The sequence below is a fragment of the Ostrea edulis genome, chromosome 10 (genome assembly GCF_947568905.1).
Source record: "Ostrea edulis chromosome 10, xbOstEdul1.1, whole genome shotgun sequence".
NCBI lineage: Eukaryota > Metazoa > Mollusca > Bivalvia > Ostreida > Ostreidae > Ostrea > Ostrea edulis.
This window is the reverse complement of record NC_079173.1, coordinates 37516131-37535698: the sequence shown is the minus strand read 5'-3', so window position 1 is coordinate 37535698 and position 19568 is coordinate 37516131. Positions and strand designations below refer to the sequence as shown.

The 19568-nt window shown below is 34.8% G+C and overlaps 1 protein-coding gene across 1 annotated transcript; it reads left to right on the top strand.

Moving 5' to 3' along the window:
- The first annotated feature begins 14739 nt into the window (after nt 1–14739).
- Nucleotides 14740–18507, top strand: LOC125665987 (uncharacterized). Its single transcript, XM_056151225.1, has 4 exons — nt 14740–14947; nt 15234–15395; nt 16482–17286; nt 17837–18507. The coding sequence occupies exons 1-3, from the start codon at nt 14749–14751 to the stop codon at nt 16859–16861; spliced, it is 741 nt and encodes a 246-aa protein (XP_056007200.1). The 5' UTR covers nt 14740–14748; the 3' UTR covers nt 16862–17286; nt 17837–18507.
- The last annotated feature ends 1061 nt before the right edge of the window (nt 18508–19568 follow it).

The following is a 19568-nucleotide window of genomic DNA, read 5'->3' as shown; positions in this document are numbered from 1 at the left end:
CCGGTACATTCTCTGGTATTAACCCCCCTACTCGATGACTTTCAGAACCCCGTACAAATTTATCGCTATAGTACTTCCAAAAACTTGTATCATGTGACTTCAATCTCCCTGGCTTTTACGTGATCTGATATCCCCCAAAATGTTGGAAAAAATTGATTCTGGTTTCAAATAGTGAAATAAGCACTTATTTTCGAATATAAAAGTTGTAAGCCTAAATATTAAAACTGTACTTTAAACGAACTTGGCATTAATTCTACATTTGGCAATCGTACTTATACTCCAACTGTCCTTTCAAAAGATGAAATTCCTCTAAATCATGCTTCAGTTTTAGACACATTTAATATTCCAGTCAATGGGATGAATGGATATGAGTTACCGTACTTATACTGGATTTCTAAACTTTACAAATACACTTGCAAACAAAGATACATTGCTAGATCCAGTAAATGTTCTACCAAGACCCCATCTTTGCTCTTCACGAAAATGTTAACAGCTGTGAAGGAGAAACTTCAAACGTTATGTGCCACAACAAATTCTAGAAGTGGTGTAAATCAAATGTGGATTCTAAAATATATAAAGAACTTTAAGTAAATTTGTTTGTTTGTTTTGCTGTTTTTCGCCACACTCAACAATTTTTCAGTTATATGGTGGTGCCCAGTTTTTATTGGTGGAAGATAGAACCCAGATGCAATGTACCTGGGAAAGACCACCGACCTTCCGAAAGTAAACTGGGAAACTTTCTCGCCGGCGCGAGCGGGATTCGAACCCGCGCTGAACAGAGGTGAGAGGCCGTGTGATTTTGAGCGCGATGCTTTAACCAATCGCAAAACTTTTCTCAAATTAACATCAAAACGTCTGACTTTTCAACACTTACACAACCATTCCTCGCTATAAATCAAAGACTAGACTTTTTGACATCATCGGCAGTTGCTTCTTCAACAAAAATGAAAAAAGAAAATATTCATATCTAGTGATTAGTCATCAAAAATTAATTTGTTAAACACCACTCTAATTCCTCATTGATAATACATGTATCTTCTTACTCTTTGGTGATCAGGTCTTCCAAAAATCTGTTGGAATTCCAATGGGCACGAATCGTGTTCCTTTGTTAGCTGACCTGTTTGTATATTCTTATGAAGCAGAGCTTATTAAAACGTTTCTACATGAGAAGAAAAATCCTCTTGCTGTGGCCTTCTATTCATCATTCAGATATATTGATGACGTTTTTCCTATTAACAATAACAATTTTTATTTATATGCCGATTCGATATATCTCTATGAACTCGAAATAAAATCATCAAGGAAAAAAATTACATGTAAATTGCATGATAATAGAATCCTGATGAGGTAGATTTGCATCCAGCTAAAATTATATCTATTCATCAATTAATTCAAGTATTTAGATATCATATCTAACCTCGTATCAGTCCAGTGATTGTTGAGGTACGTCTCTGATGGAGGATATTTTTTCTTACTTAAAAAGATCAATTCGATTCTCACTGAAAATATTGCAATACATATCACAATACAGTTAAAACATCGCAATATCTCACAAATTTCCAGACAATACCCAGCCCTAATTGTTTAAAGAGATTATTCATGGACAAAAATGCATGTCGGTCCATGGAATCATATTTTTGATAGTGTTCCTAAGAGATTTCCGTTCTGATGTGTGTGAATATACATATTGTGTTGTATCATAACAATCATTTCATGATCAACTATTGTAACATATAATGTCCATGTATATCGTATGGAAATATTGAGAATATTTGTAAATTAAATTGTATAGAAATAATTTTCACTTCAATGTAAAACTTATACGGTACCAATTTTGATGCACCAGATGCGCATTTCGACAAATAATGTCTCTTCAGTGATGCTCAACCGAAATGTTTGAAATCCGAAATAACTATGAAGTTTTAGAGCTAAATATAGCCAAAAACAGCGTGCCAAAAAGTGGAGCCAAATTCGTCCAAGGATAAGAGCTATGCATGAGGGAGATAATCCTTAATTTTGAAATGAATTTCTAAATTTTATAACAGTAATTAAATATACATCCGTATTTTCAAGCTAGTAACGAAGTTCTTAGTTACTGGGCTGATATACAGTCTTAATATATTTATATATATTATAACAGGATTAATTTAAAAAGATAATTACCTTTACCTTCGTGGAGAGGATTTTCGCTGCAAAGTTGGAAACTCAAAAGCAAATTTGAGTTCTAATGTTTAGTGACTAGGCATTTAAGTCCCAATAATTAGATTCACCAGCATGAATAGCCAATGAAATCCTTGAGAACAAAGCAGTAAATAGAAACGTTGTATGCATGAATTATTTTTGTAGATATATGTAGAGGTGTGGATCCATAGTGGTGTACTTTAAACAGTTTTCAAAAAAGGTTTAGGAAGAACCTCTCAAAGTACTAGAAACATTTTATAATATCAATTTTAAAAATTATTATATTTCAAGAACAAGAGAGTGATGAAGTGTAATGGGATTGTTATCTATGTTCTTAACTCTTAATTGAAGTAGTGAAAATTAAGCATTTATATTACAATTCAGTTTACTCAAAGTTCCATTTCTTATAACAAGAACACTCATACCGGTGAAGGAAGTATTTTATAGATGCATACATTGCAAAATGGAACCAATTTTTTAATTTCCCAAGGTACAATAATGACAATGTATATATAAAAAAATAATTAACTGATTACCAAATGTAACAATCCCCTTTTTCAATCAACATTTGCGTTCAATGTATGATTAAAAACAATTTGTTTCATTCTGAAAACAAAATTGATTTTTAATTACATGTATACTTCACTCATTTTGCACTGCGGCTTACAGTCAGTATCGTCAGTAAAACTAAATACCCCAGCTGCTGATATAAGACATACAGATGCATGTTGATAATCATGCTAATGGCTCTTAATTACTCTGTCAGTGCATGCAGAAGTATCCATTTTCTAAAAGCTAATGATTTTCTCCACACCGCGGGGATCGAAATTAACTTGTTTTTCTTCTAGAAAATTTTAGCTAGTGGATATTTTTCAAACTAGCAAAACTAAGCTTTACTATTAGGTTTCAATCTATTTAAGGAAAATAAGCATGTCTCTATATCAAAATGTAGGAAATTAAATGCAAAAATAGAAATAGGATTTGGAGTTCTTTCATCAAACATTCAATGGATTGCATCTTTCCGACAAATATCATTGATGATGAAATTTGTGTGGCGTACTCGCTGTCAAGAGATTCATTGCCTATTTACACCATCGCATGGTTTGAAATCTTGAAGACAGTGTATATCTAAAATGTATATCCAAAATATTTGGAGACTTCATCTCAAAAAATCAAACTGAAAAACGCGCTACAAATAACCGTGTTGGACTATACTAGACAGCAGGAGACCGCCTCATGTGGTTATACTAACACCTTCTGACACTGTTCAATTGTTAACAATTAAACCATTGACCCTATCGCGATACCAAAACTCCTACCACTGGGAATATGAAATTTATAATTTTGGTAGAGGGCTGCATGTATTTGCTCATTCTAAATATTCATTTAAGTTCAATTTAGTATCAATTAGATATTTTAAATCTTTTACACATAAATAATGTATACCAAATTTGACCCCGCCCTCGAGTCAGAGCATCTAACTCGGAAACCATGAAATTTAAAATGTTGGTAGTGGCCTCCCTGGTCTACATCACTATGCATTTAGTTTTTCTTAAAAATGTGCAATTGTATACAAGGGGATTTTTTTTAAAATCGATCAATTTTTGGCAGTTTTGTCCCGCCCCTAAGGCCCCAGTAATCCTGAAATCTACAATTATGCCCCCTTGTCCAAAAGATGTAAAACTTATACGGTACCAATTTTGATGCACCAGATGCGCATTTCGACAAATAATGTCTCTTCAGTGACGCTCAACCGAAATGTTTGAAATCCGAAATAACTATGAAGTTTTAGAGCTATTATAGGGAAAAACAGTGTGCCAAAAAAAGTGGAGTCAAATTCGTCTAAGGATAAGAGCTATGCGTGAGGGAGATAATCCTTACTTTTGAAATGAATATCTAAATTTTATAACAGCAATTAAATATACATCCGTATTTTTCAAGCTAGTAACGAAGTACTTAGCTACTGGGCTGTAGAGACTCTCGGGGACTAACAGTCCACCAGCAGATGCTTTATACCACATTTGAAAGGAATTTGAAAGGTAGTTATCATAAAGTTGAAAATATTCAATTGCTAACGCATGATGGACGACAAATGACGATGGACGCAGCCCAATTGCAATAGATCACCTCAGTAAACTCGGGTGTGCTAAGAATCGAAACTTCAAAAGACGATATGTACGCGCATTCGTATACACGTCGGCATTTCTTATTACCCAATCTGTAGATACACAGATCCTCTACAATTGATTTGAACATATCTTATTGTATAAATATACAAAGGAATTGGTTATAACTTATAGAAACTTAGAAAACCTCTACATCATGATATAGGGCTCGTGGCGGGTGTGACCGTTCGACAGGGGATGCTTACTCCTCCTAGACACTTCCTCTGGATGTTCAAGGTTGGATGTTTGCCCTTCTCTTAATATTGTATTCCTTATAGGTTATGTTCTTTATCTTCAATTGTTCATCCCAATAAATTCTAAAAAGAATCTTGCACATGTGCTTCATATTTGGGTGTTTGTCTGAACAACGACTTTGATTAGAAATTAAGAGCTCAACTTTATGACCATCAGGATCCCACCTCTGGGGTCCGTCTTTGTCCAGCTCTCTATTTTGTATTGCTTATAGGAGTTATGAGATTGATCTCTGTTTGTTATCTTCACCGTTCACATGTACAAATCACGATTTTCGTACAGCAAAAATATCGTAATCGTTAGAATATACTATTTTAATGATATACGATACATTTATAGAATGAGTACCGGTATGCATAAATACATGATCAGACATGATATGAAAAATATTTTATACATAAATGATATATTGGTCAGATTAAAATTAATAAAACTTCTGAACTGTTTTCAAAACATAGAAATCAATGTCATTTGATTGATTGTTTTGCTGCTTTCCGCCACACTCAACAATTTTTCAGTTATCTGGTGGCGCCCAGTTTTTATGGTGGAAGAGAGAACCCAGATACAATGTACCAGGGAAGAGACCACCGACCTTCCGAAAGTAAACTGGGAATCTTTCTCACTTACCGGCGCGAGCCGACCAGAGGAAGAAGCCGTGTGATTTTGAGTTTGATGCTCTAACCACACTGCCACGGAGGCCCCAATGTCATTTGAAAAATATTAATTTCCCTATAATAAAAGATGGTTATCGCGATACCTGATGTAAATGCCTGGGTCAGTCTCAGAGAAGTACATCTATCAGCATAGCAGTGAACGTTATGCTGAACAGCGTTGGAGCTAAAATTCAACCTTACTTTACACCGTTTGTGATCTCAAAGGGTGAAGATTAATTGCCATCATCGCGAACGTGGGCCTGCATGCCATCATCCTGATGAACCTTGATGGGCAGCCAAATTTCTTCATTATTAACCATAAACCAGTCCTGTTAACGGAATAAAACACTTTCGTGAGGTCTACAAATGGTGTGTAGAGACTGGTGTTTTGTTCTTGACATATCTCTTGCAGTTGTTTGGCAGCAAAAATCGCGCCCAGTGTTCCACGACCTACGTTTGTAGAGGTGAACTATTGAAGCATCCTTTCGGTCCTGTGGTAAGGTTTCCTTTGCCCACATTGACGATAAATGTTTGGTTAGTTTCTGAATCGTCAGTGGACCTGCGGATTTATAGACCTCGGCTGGAATGAAACATCATCTCCTTAATGCCAGTTAACATTTGCTTTATAGTCTTTTCGGTCTCTGTAGCAGGAGGAGGGTCGTCAAGTGTTGTATCAGTTTGGGTCTGTGATTGGCGATTGATTGTCTCGTTCCTGATTGATGATGATCTGTTTAGAACAGACTCAGTGTTCTGCTCACCTATCGAGAATGCCAGGCTTGTCTGAGAGCAGTGGTGGTGTACGAGCCGGCTGAGGTCCATACAGTGTTCTAACAGCTTACACATAATAGAAGCGTTTGGAATTGTGGGTGAATTTCATCGGCCTTTTGACTGAGCCATTTGTTCTTTATTCCGTATGGACAGTCTGCTTTACTTGGTGTAAAGCAGCTGTGTTGGCTGAAGTCTTGTTTGAAAGATTTAGCTTTAAGAGCCTTTTTTTCACTTCAAGCAGCTTGTCTATAGCCTCATTGTTTTCATCAAACCAGTCCTGGTAAGAGTGTGTCCCATGGGACTTAACGGTCAGGAAAACTTTATATCAGTTCTTGAGTTATAAGAGAGATACATAGCTCACAATTAAACAAGGGTCGTGTCATGTAAATAAGGATAACAGTTATAGAAGCGTAAAGTTTGTTTATATTAGCCATTGGCATACATTAGACTGACCACATCAATAATTATTTGTTTGAATTAGCCCATTAAATTAGATATGATATTATTATTAGTTTTTTCCTCTTCTACATTAAAGAAAGATGGTGAATATCGATTTTAATTTGATCTATTCTATTAGCAAATACTTATAAACTTACAAAATTTATGTGTCCCTGCTGTTCGGGTGGTTGCATGACGTCTGGTATTTGGGTGGTTGCATGACGTCTGGTAATCATCCTTTAGGCAATATATGAACGCAGCGATAAGCATTTTTACCCACTGCGTGAATTCAAAAACATTTTGCATCTCATCGTGCGTAAGAGTTCAACAAAGGGAAATAACTATTTGGCAACTCGGAAATTTCGTATTATCCACATTGTTTGTTCTACGACGTTTAACAAAAATGTTTATTGCTTTCGAGATATATGGGGTCACACTGATTGTTATGTCGTCCTTGGCACAGATTTTGACTGCGGGTGGCTCCATTTACCTGATCAAGATACATGTATATGGCTCACGGCGGGTGTGACCGGTCAACAGGGAATGGTTGCTCCTCCTAGGCACCTGATCCCACCTCTGGTACATCTAGTGGTCCGTGTTTGTCCACCTCTCTATTTTGTATTGCTTTTAATCATGAGATTGATCATTCATTGTTCATTAGATGGTGCACTATATATACTATTTAAGTTAAACTGTCGCGGTGTTCTAGAGGTAGAGCGTTCGCCCCGAGGTCGAGGTCGAGGTTCAAATCCCGGCCGCAAGAGACCTAAGTTATTGAAACAGGTAGTGACAGTTCCATCGCCAAACGCTCGGCCAGATATGAATGTCACGGGTCCTCAGAGATGATCTTAAAAACGGATGCCCCGTGTCACTGTAGGTGTGGCACTCTAAAGAACCCTCACTGCTCAATGATCATAATCGCCAAGTATAGGCCTAAATTTGAAGCCCTTCATCGGTCTTAGTGACGTCTTCATATGAGTGAAAAATTCTCAAGAGAGACGTTAAACAAGATACAATCAATCACTCTATCTATGTTAGTATTGTATAGTACCCTGATTAGGATTAACTTACACATTTAATGAATTTAAATCGTGTTTCATTGTACTAAATATCGGTTAATGTTTCATGACTCCAAAATCGACCTAGCGAGCGTTACTGCTCTTTTAAGGTAAGTAGCATGCAGATAGTTTACAAATATCCAAGTTTTTTGTATATATCTAAAGTTTGGCAAATAATGTATGGTTATAGTAAAAGTGTAAGGTTCTGAATCTCTCAATGAAAAATTATACCGGTATATAATTACTCCGATAAAGGACTCAACATGCATTGCTGGTCTACCAGACATAGATAACCCATTCAAACATTTGGTTTTTGTTATTTGTGCATAGGTATTGGTAAGTACTATTGCTGAATTAGGAAAGTTAATCAGCGATTTCAGTTTGTAAAATTACTAAGAGACACACAATTTAAGATACTTATAACAACCGTAACAAGCATTACTCCAGAACCCATCGTGAATTTTCAACCGGGATAAGATGTTACAGTGTATGATTATCAGTTTAATGACCAGGAAGTAGCAAGAAAACCGTGTACTTGTAATTGAAACGTGTATCTAAAGCGAACACATTTTAAACAACATCTGTTACCCTCCTTTGGTTTTTTCTCCTGATTTGAATTCATGGTTCGTATTAATGTCTTTGTTAATTGACATTTTATCTACTATTAAGTAATTGGAGATATGAACACAATTAATATTTATTGTGTAACACGTGTCTTATCAGTTAAAACCAATATAAAATGAAATCTACTTAATGTGGTTAACACCAGTTACATTTCGTAATTTACAAGTATCGACTCTCATGATGCGTGATTTACGTCAAATGTCGTCTCAAGATAATCTACCTTGTATCATTGCATGCGATTTTTTTTCCAGATTAATTGATACAAAGATGTTATGAAATGGGTTTAGTTTTATGAAGATGTCGGAGGAAACCGATTTCCTTGAGTTTTTGGAGAACAGGCAATTTTTGTTTAAACCTAATCGAAAAAGTGATTATTTGTTTGTCCTAACCATGATAATCATCAAGTGTTATGGGACTTACAGGCAATATTAATGTTTTTGTGTATAAAATGTGACTAAATACCATCTTAATATTTGCTATACATTCCTCATCAATTATCTATCTCTATATCCATCTATCTGTCTGTTTATCTACATGTGTCTGTCTATCTCTCTATCTGTTTGTCTGTCTATCTATCTATCTGTTTGTTTGTCTATCTCTCTATCTGTTTGTCTGTCTGTCTATCTCTCTATCTGTTTGTCTGTCAGTCTATCTCTCTATCTGTCTGTCTGTCTCTCTCTCTATCTGTTTGTCTGTCTGTCTATCTGTTTGTCTGTCGGTCTATCTCTCTGTTTGTCTGTCTATCTCTTTATCTGTTTGTCTGTCTCTCTCTATCTGTTTGTTTGTCTATCTCTCTATCTGTTTGTCTGTCTGTCTATCTCTCTATCTGTTTGTCTGTCTGTCTATCTCTATCTGTTTGTATGTCTATCTCTATCTGTTTGTTTGTCTGTCTATCTCTATCTGTTTGTCTGTTTATCTCTATCTGTTTGTATGTCTATCTCTTTATCTGTTTGTCTGTCTGTCTATCTCTCTATCTGTTTGTCTGTCTATCTATCTACATGTATTTTAGAATAAAATAAGTCTTTGGTATAAGCAAAATATGGGAGGAAATTTCACATTTATTTCAAAACGCTTTCGCTCTTCATTGCAGTCATTTACTGCAAGTCATCGCAAATGACAAGACCCATGCATAGCATGCTGAGAGGTATCTGGAAACGTCAGTGACAACAGCTATCCTGAGGCGGGTGCCTGACAGGCTTTGTAAAACGTATGCTGTTCACGATCACTGTCTCATAATTTCGCGGCACTTCTTTCTTTTGCACAAGAAAATTTATTCCTTGTGTAGCGATATACGTGAGCGGATCAAAGGATCTAATTTTAATTAGATTAGCAAAATACGGTATTGATTTTGGAAATAGTTAAAAAAAAAAAGGTTTAGGGTCGGAGGTGAAAACCATGGACGTTTTTGGAACCGGAACCACACATATTTTTTTTACTTGGCCTTATAGATACAGGTATTGCCCACAACCTCCCTCCCAGAGAAATACATAATCAGTTCACATTTCAACGTAATTGATGCAACATGACCCACTTTAGGGTTAAAAGTAGGTCAAATAGTTTCCTGGACTTTTTCTCATCATAGATACAGATATTGCATTGACATTTTGTAACAACCTTCCTCTCAGAGAAAAAAAAAACCCAATCAGTTCACACGTCAGGTGGATTGGTGCACCATGACATACATGTACTTTAAGGCTTTTCTATTCCGAATATGTGATATAATGAGTGCATACTAAGCTTACATTTTGAATTTCACTGTCCGATGGGCGTATGTTGTACCATTTGCGGTACTCTTGGTATACCTTTGATTTGCGGTACTCTTGGTATACATTTGAGGTACTCTTGGTACAATGTATACATTTGCGGTACTCTTGGTATACATTTGCTGTACTCTTGGTATACCTTTGATTTGCGGTACTCTTGGTATACATTTGAGGTACTCTTGGTACAATGTATACATTTGCGGTACTCTTGGTATATATTTGCGGTACTCTTGGTATACATTTGCGGTACTCTTGGTATATATTTGCGGTACTCTTGGTATACATTTGCGGTACTCTTGGTATACATTTGCGGTACTCTTGGTATACAGTTGCGGTACTCTTGGTATACATTTGCGGTACTCTTGGTATACATTTTGCAATTTCCTGTTCTACTTAGTGCTGTCGATACTTTTCTGGACCATACAATACTCAAATCGTGGAAAAGTTACATATTTATAATTTCTATACCACAAAAAATAACATAACCCGTCTTTCTTCTTTATTTTGTCATCTTATTATCTCAGAATTGCTCATTTTAAAGTGTTTCACATAATTGCTCTGAATATCAAGAGTCCAAACAAGAAGAAACAATTTATCACCTGTTGTGAGAACTGCCCCATTGTCCAACGGTAATTTGAATACTTCGTTATATTTTGTAATTTTAAAAAAAAAAAACAATGTCATTTTAAACTTGGATACCACAACCTTCATTTTTGGAAAATTAAACAAAAGTGAATCATTTAAAATCATCCAATATCATGTCAATGTCCATATAATGTTATATGTATAAAATGAGAGAGAAAGAGAGCAGCGGGGGTTTACAAACTGGACTGAAACAGCAAGAGCTGCACAAGACAGGAAAAACTGGGGAAATGCGTGTTAGAGGTCCTGTTATCCAGGAGGAGAGAAGCAACTAAGTCAAGTAAGTCAAGTATTAAATGAGATGTTTAAACAATGATTTATCATGTGTGAAATCTGGTACGTGAAATAAAGAGTATTTAAGAGCCTTAAAACAAATTGCATGATATGAAATATTAAAATTGTATATTATGAAACTAATGAAATTATTGATTTCAATACCAACTGGAATAAATAGTCCTTTATTATTGATCTGATGATTATTAATTCCTCCCTTATCTCTCTCTCTCACTTTGTAAATATGGTACAAGATATATACATAGGCCAAGATGATTATTTAATATTCTGATATTTGATATGACACCAATGATCTAGATATGATTATCATGTATTTATGTTTGTCATTATATATATCCATGTGTCATCATATATTCGTATATAAGTGTATATATTGACAATTTTTGTTGTTGTTGTTGTTGGGGGGTTGGGGGGGTTAGTCCAGATAAGTGATTTAAATATATTTTGGAACTGTTTTTATTGAATCATTTTGACTGTGTGATATCAACTCTTTCTATTTGGACTATATATATATATGGTAGATAGATAAATAGATAGATTATATATATATAGATTATATATATTTAAACAATATTTTACTATGTATACATAAAAGGATTGGACAACAGGCGTTGCCTAAATAAGCCCTCTCCATACAAATACATGATCAAGGTCATACAGATATAGTTATTATATAATGATAATGAAGCAATATAATATTATATACAATGATGTGTTTAACAGTTTCCATTTCTTTGATAATTTACAGCTTGGTGTATGACTGACAAATATGATTTAGGTATGGATATAGAAATTTCCGACGAGAGAGAGAGAGAGAGAGAGAGAGAGAGAGAGAGAGAGAGAGAGTTATTCACTGGAATATCAATCCCATGTCAGTTTGTTATAATTTTGATTGCATAATTTTCAATACAGTTCAACTCACTATTGCAATTCTTCCTTAAGAAACATGAACCTGTTTGATATAGCTATTTGATAACATTATTCTATGGCGAGTCTTGGACAGAGTTACGCCACTTTTACTGACTCTGAGGATCGGCCTATACCATACGATGCCTTTGGTTTAACACGCAGTCATGGTAAAAATCACATGACTGGTAGTATTTGCAGAAAGGTGAGTATGCACCTGTTGTTCATTATTCCACGCGCCACTTTCAGACAAAACTTTCCGCACGTCACAGGTCACCTGTACTTGGTGTATTCAAATCATTGTACCTATCGTAAAAGTCTTAAGGATGTACAATACATCGTCATAGTAGTCGACTTCCTTTTAAAACATGGATGAAATTAGATATATCAGCAATATTTGTCTATTCATTTCAAATAGCATTGCCTAGACGAATACCTCAGTTCAGCGGGTTCGAGTCCAGCAGGAGTTTGATTTTTTTCCAGATTGATTTCTACTATAATTTTATTTTTGGACTAAATAAAGTAAATTTGAAAGTTTTTCAATTTCAAAATAGTGTTGCATATAGCGTCCACTTTTCATACATATCAAATTTCTTTGGCGTATCATTCATCCTTAATATGTACTTTAAGCTATCAACTGCTTATCAAGTATTTGTCATCGTGCAGTTATACCTTTCAAATTCTTAATACGCTAAGGACATCATCTTCTATTTTAAATTTATGAACACACGGTCATATATTAGTTAATGCTCGCAAACTTAAAGTTACGTTCTTAATTTAGGGCATATTGAATGGTGTTTGGGATGTTTAAACATATGTCATTATATTCATGACAAACGAGATGACTTCAGCTTCTCCATCGTCAACTTCCCTTTGTGTAGCAATGTTCCATTGTAATCTGTATGTAGTGTTTATGTCACTCATCTGATTCGCGAGCATGTTCTGTGTATGCTGAGATAATTTTCAGATCAAGGCAGGCTACTGATAAATAAGCTGATTCTACAGAAGTTTTAACAGTTTCGTTTAAAGTCAGCATTTCGTAAATTCTATGGTCGTTAAAATGACCTAATATGCAAATATAATTGCAAATTTGAACTATCACTCAGTCGAATAGTGACTGACGTGTTTTTAGTTAAGCTGTTCTTTACATACTGATTATAACTAGAAATTACTCCGTTTACCTGATCAAGATATAGGGCTAACGGGGGTGTGGCCAGTCTACAGGGAATGCTTTCTCCTCCTAGGTATCTGATCTCACCTTTGTATGGTAAGGGGTCCGTGTTTGCCCTTGTCTTAATTTTGTATCTTTTATAGAATTTTATAAGATTTACACTGTTCATTATTTTCACCTGTTCATTTCTATGACGTATACTTTGGAGTGCTACTATGCTGTTCGACTGTAATACTTTTCTTAAGTAGCGTGAAAAAAATTGTCTCCCTTAATTAAAGAGATATTTCAACATCCCTCTTTAAACTCAACATTTCGTAAATAATGATCTAATTTGCAAATACAGCCTGTCATTAAATAGAATGTTGTTTCATACAAGTTGTAATTTTTGTGTAATTATCCCTATATGATATGAAATGATTTTGACTACGTAATGCTCTGTCTGTTTGAGGATAAAGCGCCCACGGCGGGTGTGACTGGTTAACCTGATGAAGATATTCTACTACGTTTACTACTCCTGGACATTTATTCCCTCCTTTGATGTTTTCAGTGATCCTTGTATTCGCCATTATATACTCTTTGATCAGATTGACCACTGTTCCGTTATCTTCAACTTTTCATAAAAAAAAAACATTCATTCTAAAGCACGAGTATTTTCTAGGTATCCTACTCAGTAATTGACCACCGTGTAACAAATAAGTGTCGTGATATGATGAGAAACCAAGTTGCATATCGTTATGGAACACAAGAACCGGAAATTCATATATCTGTTTATTATCGACCGGCAGGTGGCGGGCATTTAAATGTTATGGTTGTAAAAAGACGGCACTGATTTACTGCGAGTCTATATTATAAATTAAAAAAAAAACTTAATTATATCATATATAGCCAAAGCCATCATAATGATTTATTTATCATTTGATTATTCTAGAATAAAATTGAATTGTCCCTATATGATATGAAAGTTTTAAGAGGCTATGCGTTTATGCGAGAATGATATGTTATTACATGTACATGTGTATATATATTTTTAAAAAATGATAGTAACATATCTTTTGCAAATATTTTAAAACGTATTAATGACTCTGAACAAATATATAGTTTGCTTATTTTTGACAACTAGAAACTAGACTAAAAAGCATTAGTTACTCCATTCCTAATCAAATAGAGTCGTTTCGTTGTTCGTCTTGAATTATGTTCTAGATATACACCTTGTTCTGAAATGTTTGCCAAAATAAAGCCTTATTTCATGTTACGCAAGAATTCCCACGTTTAGGGTTATTCAGTACTATCCGTACTTTGATTCAGTTTCCTACTAACGCACTTTGTAATCACGCTTAAAAGGGCATTAGCTGTAAAAGTGATGACAAAGATTTGTTTTCTCAAAATCTCTCAATGGCCTAGGAATATGACTAATAAAAACATTTATTTCATACAAAAACAAGAGAAACCTAATAAATCTGTATTGAGTGTAAAGAAATATATAAGGGAGAATTATAATCCAGCAAGAGGATAATTATTTCATCACCAAAATTGCACATTCATGTGCCTGCTTTGGGGTTAAAAAGTGTTTGAAATAATTTGAAAATACTGGTTTTATTACTGAAATATATAATATAGAGCAATTTTCATTGAATTAAATTTTTGGTGACAAAATGACAGTTGATGTCCCTACGACAAGTGACAACTACTGTTCCTACGACAAATGACAGCTAATGTCCCTACGACAACTAAGTATCAGTTTATTTTTATGTTCTTGTCAACAGATGTAAAAAAAAAAAAAAAAAAAAACATACATGTAACATACAGAAAAGTAACATGGACGTGTCTCCGGAAATGGTGCAACGAGTACAAACAGGGACGACAATAAGCGGAAACACACCTCACCGTCCAAATATGGAGGCAAAGGCCGGGTTTTTCTACTTTCGAGAGATATTTGGAATGTTCACGTCTGTTCTCACGATCGGGACCACCGCACCGATCATTGTCTTTATGTACCTTGAAAACCCAACCATTCTCAATGATTTAGAAACATGTAAGTACCGTGATAAGGACTCGTGGAATCATGACAGCATATCTTACTTATCTCATGTAATGGTCAATGACTCCAGGCATATAGAAGTAGTAAAGATTGTTCTGATGTTTATAACCTTGAAAAAAGCGTAGTTTTGATGAGAAATACACGTAAATGTTTCACTTTTAAAAAAATGTAAACTGGTTCATGGTGACTATATTTGCAAACACCTTTGAGAAATGCATTTTCAAAGCAAAGAACATAGTATCGAAATCTAATGTTCTGTAAAGTCTTAATTGTATTCCAGCTTGCTCACTAAAGGGGACATTTGTCTTGTTTTGCTTGTCGGCCACTACTGAAGTTTTCCTGATATTGGTCAAATCCTCCTGCTTTACACTGACCATTGTTTGCAAGGGTCGTTGTCGTATCAACTGTTACCACTTAGTCGTTCTGCTCCACTTCACATCATGTAAGTCTGTATATTGTCATAAAAAGTAATTGAGGTTTAGAACGTTTCTCTATCGTGTACAAGTTACCATTTCCCCGTAATATTCATTACTGGAGTTAAACTGCATTCCATCAAATGCAACAAATTCATTTACATGTCAATAATTGTTAAAAACTATTTTTAATTGTTAGAAATTATTTTTGAATGACTCTTTTACACCTGTCTCTTGAGGGTTTTTTTTCTTCAAAAGAAAACACCAGCTGCGGAAGACGCGGATGCGGAAACACGGGTGTCTCCTTAATTGTTTGTGACACTGCAATAAAACGCGTAACTTCCTGTCTTTTATATTAAAAGCGACACATGACATGTCACAGACAATAAAACAGTTAAAGACTTTCAGATATATAGACAACAACAAAAATCTGATAACAGTGCCAACAGACGCTTCAGCTACCGTCATTCCCTGATGATAAAATGAAAACAAGTGATGCTAATTATCTAATCCTCTTGAATTATTATTGTCTGTCCAACTTTTTGAAACCGTGGGGGTCCGGGATGGAATATATCCTCAGTAACACCCCCTCCCCGAATATATCCTCAGCACCCCTTGCTTGTCGTAAGAGGCGACTAAATAGGGCGGTCCTTTGGATGAGACCGCAAAATTCGAGGTCACGTGTCACAACAGGTATGTGACGATAAAGATCCCTCCCTGCTCTAAGGCCGTATGCGCCGAGCATAGGCCTAAATTTTGCAGCCCTTCACCGGCAGTGGTGACGTCTCCATATGAGTGGGGGGGATCAGGAACGTTAAACAAGTACAATCAATCAATCCTACTTTTGTGTAAGATATTTCAAAAAGTTTAGTTCATGAGCCAAAAGTCAGCACACAACCGATCAAACCGGAAATAAATTTAACACTCTAAAAAAAAAAAAACCTGTTTTCCCGCGTTCCATTGCGCATCATGTACTTTGTATTGTATTGGCATCGTGAATATGAGATCAACGCCAAAACCTGAAAAAATCCCGGTCACTTTCCTTGTTTCTGTTTTGTTTTGGAGTACACTTATATAGTTATGAGTCATTATTAATGAAATGTCGTATTTTCCAGGTATGTTTCTTTTCATTGGGATTGTTATATATGCCGCCAAACTGGATGCTAACATCTGGTACTGGAATACCACTACGGTAGCCGCCCTTCTTGCTTTGGTAAACTCTTTCGCCACGTGCATATTTCAGAGAGAGTATCGGAGTTTACGCCGGGAGGAAACACGTGACTCCAGATTGGCGAAAGGGATCAGAGATCTGACAGGAAGTTCGGAAACTCGGGGACTTCAAGATTTTGATTTGGGTGGAGAAAATGAAAATCTACTGAGTCACAAGGCAATGGGAAAAGGCCATGACACGGGACTGCCTTTTCTGAAAGAATCAAATCTTGGAATAAAGATGCAGACACTATCAGGCAAAAATAAGAAATTTGCATTTAAATAAGCCACAATATTGTAGTATGTACACCTGTAATGGAAAATCATCTGCAAAAATATGGTGTTTATTCTTTCCCCGAATGTTTCGCGTTTAGAATGTCCTCGGAATCACGGTCCCAGCAAATATTTTCCTGCTGCACGTATACATGCTTATCAGGCACTTAGAAATCCCATACGTGTACATGTACGTAATATACCAACGTATCAGGCACTCGGAATCACGGTCTCAGCAAATATTTTTCCTGCAGCATGTATACATATGCACCTGTAGGTAACGAAAGTCTGAAAATATCTCTTAAGTGACATGAAATCCCTTAACCAGTGATTAGAAAATATCTCTTAAGTGACATGAAATCCCTTAACCAGTGATTAGAAAATATCTCTTAAGTGACATGAAATCCCTTAACCAGTGATTAGAAAATATCTCTTAAGGTGACTCCATACTCGTAGTTTTATCTGATACAAGTTTAAAATGTGTATTTATTTCCATTCATTAGAGTTAAAATTAACAAATTATCAAATAAAATACATAGGTCATCACACTTTTTAAGATGTGAGATGTACATAATCAGAATCATATATTACCGTCAAAAAATTGCAATTTTCATCAAACAGCGTTATCAAAATCTCATAAAAACTGGTTATGACGATATAGTAGCATTCATAACAATTTCATGAAACTGTATCTTCATAAAAATATACAAAATGTATGTAAAAAATAAAGGAAATCATCGCATAATAGACTTGATAAAGAAATCAATAGAAACAGAGTTATTGCCCTTGGATTCAATATTTTGAAGCGTATCATTGATTTTTCATCTATAACTTAGACTTTTGAAATATTTTATTTTTAACAAGATTTTTTACAATAACTGTAGGGAAAGACTCCAACAAAATGTATGTTCCTATCATGCATAAATCTAAATAAATCATTGATTTTGCAAAATCTGATGACATCACAGGAGGGTGGAATTACTTTAAGGACATGAAATCCCTTAACCAGTGATTAGAAAATATCTCTTAAGTGACATGAAATCCCTTAACCAGTGATTAGAAAATATCTCTTAAGGACATGAAATCCCTTAACCAGTGATTAGAAAATATCTCTTAAGTGACATGAAATCCCTTAACCAGTGATTAGAAAATATCTCTTAAGTGACATGAAATCCCTTAACCAGTGATTAGAAAATATCTCTTAAGGACATGAAATCCCTTAACCAGTGATTAGAAAATATCTCTTAAGTGACATGAAATCCCTTAACCAGTGATTAGAAAATATCTCTTAAGTGACATGAAATCCCTTAACCAGTGATTAGAAAATATCTCTTAAGTGACATGAAATCCCTTAACCAGTGATTAGAAAATATCTCTTAAGTGACATGAAATCCCTTAACCAGTGATTAGAACATATCTCTTAAGGACATGAAATCCCTTAACCAGTGATTAGAAAATATCTCTTAAGTAACATGAAATCCCTTAACCAGTGATTAGAAGTAACTGAAATTCATTTACATTTGTCTCTTTGAAAATAGATGATTTCTCAGTGTACAGCAATATGCATGGTATTCCTAAATTGGTTATATGTTTGTATTATTTCATGGGTCAATGGAGTCTCGAATTCAAGTACATGTGCATCTGTGTGTATAAACTTTCAATAGAAATAGTTTAATAAATATATTTTCTAAAAAGTTTTCTATCTTGATCATCTGTGTCTTCATTCGAAACATTTGCATAGTTTGATTGATTGCTATTGATTGATTGATTAGACGGTGGCGTAAGCTCCGTCGATAATACTTCATTTATTGAGCGACATCAATGAATTTATTTGAATTGACACGTGTGTTACACATGGTTTTGTATCAAGCACATGTTCTGTGACTGCATGCGCGGATTACATACAATATCATTATGATATATGAAAAACATTATTACATTTGTGTGCTAAGTAATGAGGACAAGATCAAATCCAAAAAAAATAAACAAAATGTATTATCAAACGAATATACATGTATACTATTATCGATTTGTTTGATAATAATAATAATAGCCTTTATTTATCCAGGATAACACAAATTAACATATAGCTAGTTTTCATTGTGGTTCTGCATTAAAACATATACACAAACATAAAATTAACATCTAAAATTAGTATCTAAATATGAATACAATATAAAAGGAAAAGGGGAAAAGATATAGCATAAGACACACCTAATTAGTGATAAAATTATTACCTAAATATGAATACATGACATAAAAGGAAAGAAGAAGAAATAGCATAAGATACACGCACACACAGTGCCATATCACAACTACATTTGGCACACCTGAACAAAAAGAGGAAAGCACGAATTTTAATTGCTACTTCTATGAAAATATTCCATCAGATACACAGCTTTAAAAATGCCAACCGAACCAGAGCTTCGAACATTTTGAGACAGTTTGTTCCAAAGGAATGCAGAAGAGTAGCTGTATGAACGTTTAAAATTTTCAGTTTTAGCTCTTGGTAAATATAATATATTAGACATTTTATCATTCAACCTGGTTTGGCGGCAACTCACATCTCTTGTATATTTAAACACGTTTAGGTAATTTGGCATTTGATTATTTAAGACTTTGAACAGAAAGACAACCTTTCTAAACATAAAATAATCCTTAATCGGCATCCAGTTCAAACAAGCAAATAAAAAGCCAGTACAGGTCCTGATATCTCGAAT

Bases quoted from the DNA above. Each gene is read 5' to 3' on its own strand.
- LOC125665987 (XM_056151225.1), top strand. From the start codon at position 14,749: ATGGTGCAACGAGTACAAACAGGGACGACAATAAGCGGAAACACACCT. The intron at 14,948-15,233 runs GTAAGTACCGTG...ATTGTATTCCAG, and splicing joins TCTCAATGATTTAGAAACAT to CTTGCTCACTAAAGGGGACA. The intron at 15,396-16,481 runs GTAAGTCTGTAT...CGTATTTTCCAG, and splicing joins TCTGCTCCACTTCACATCAT to GTATGTTTCTTTTCATTGGG.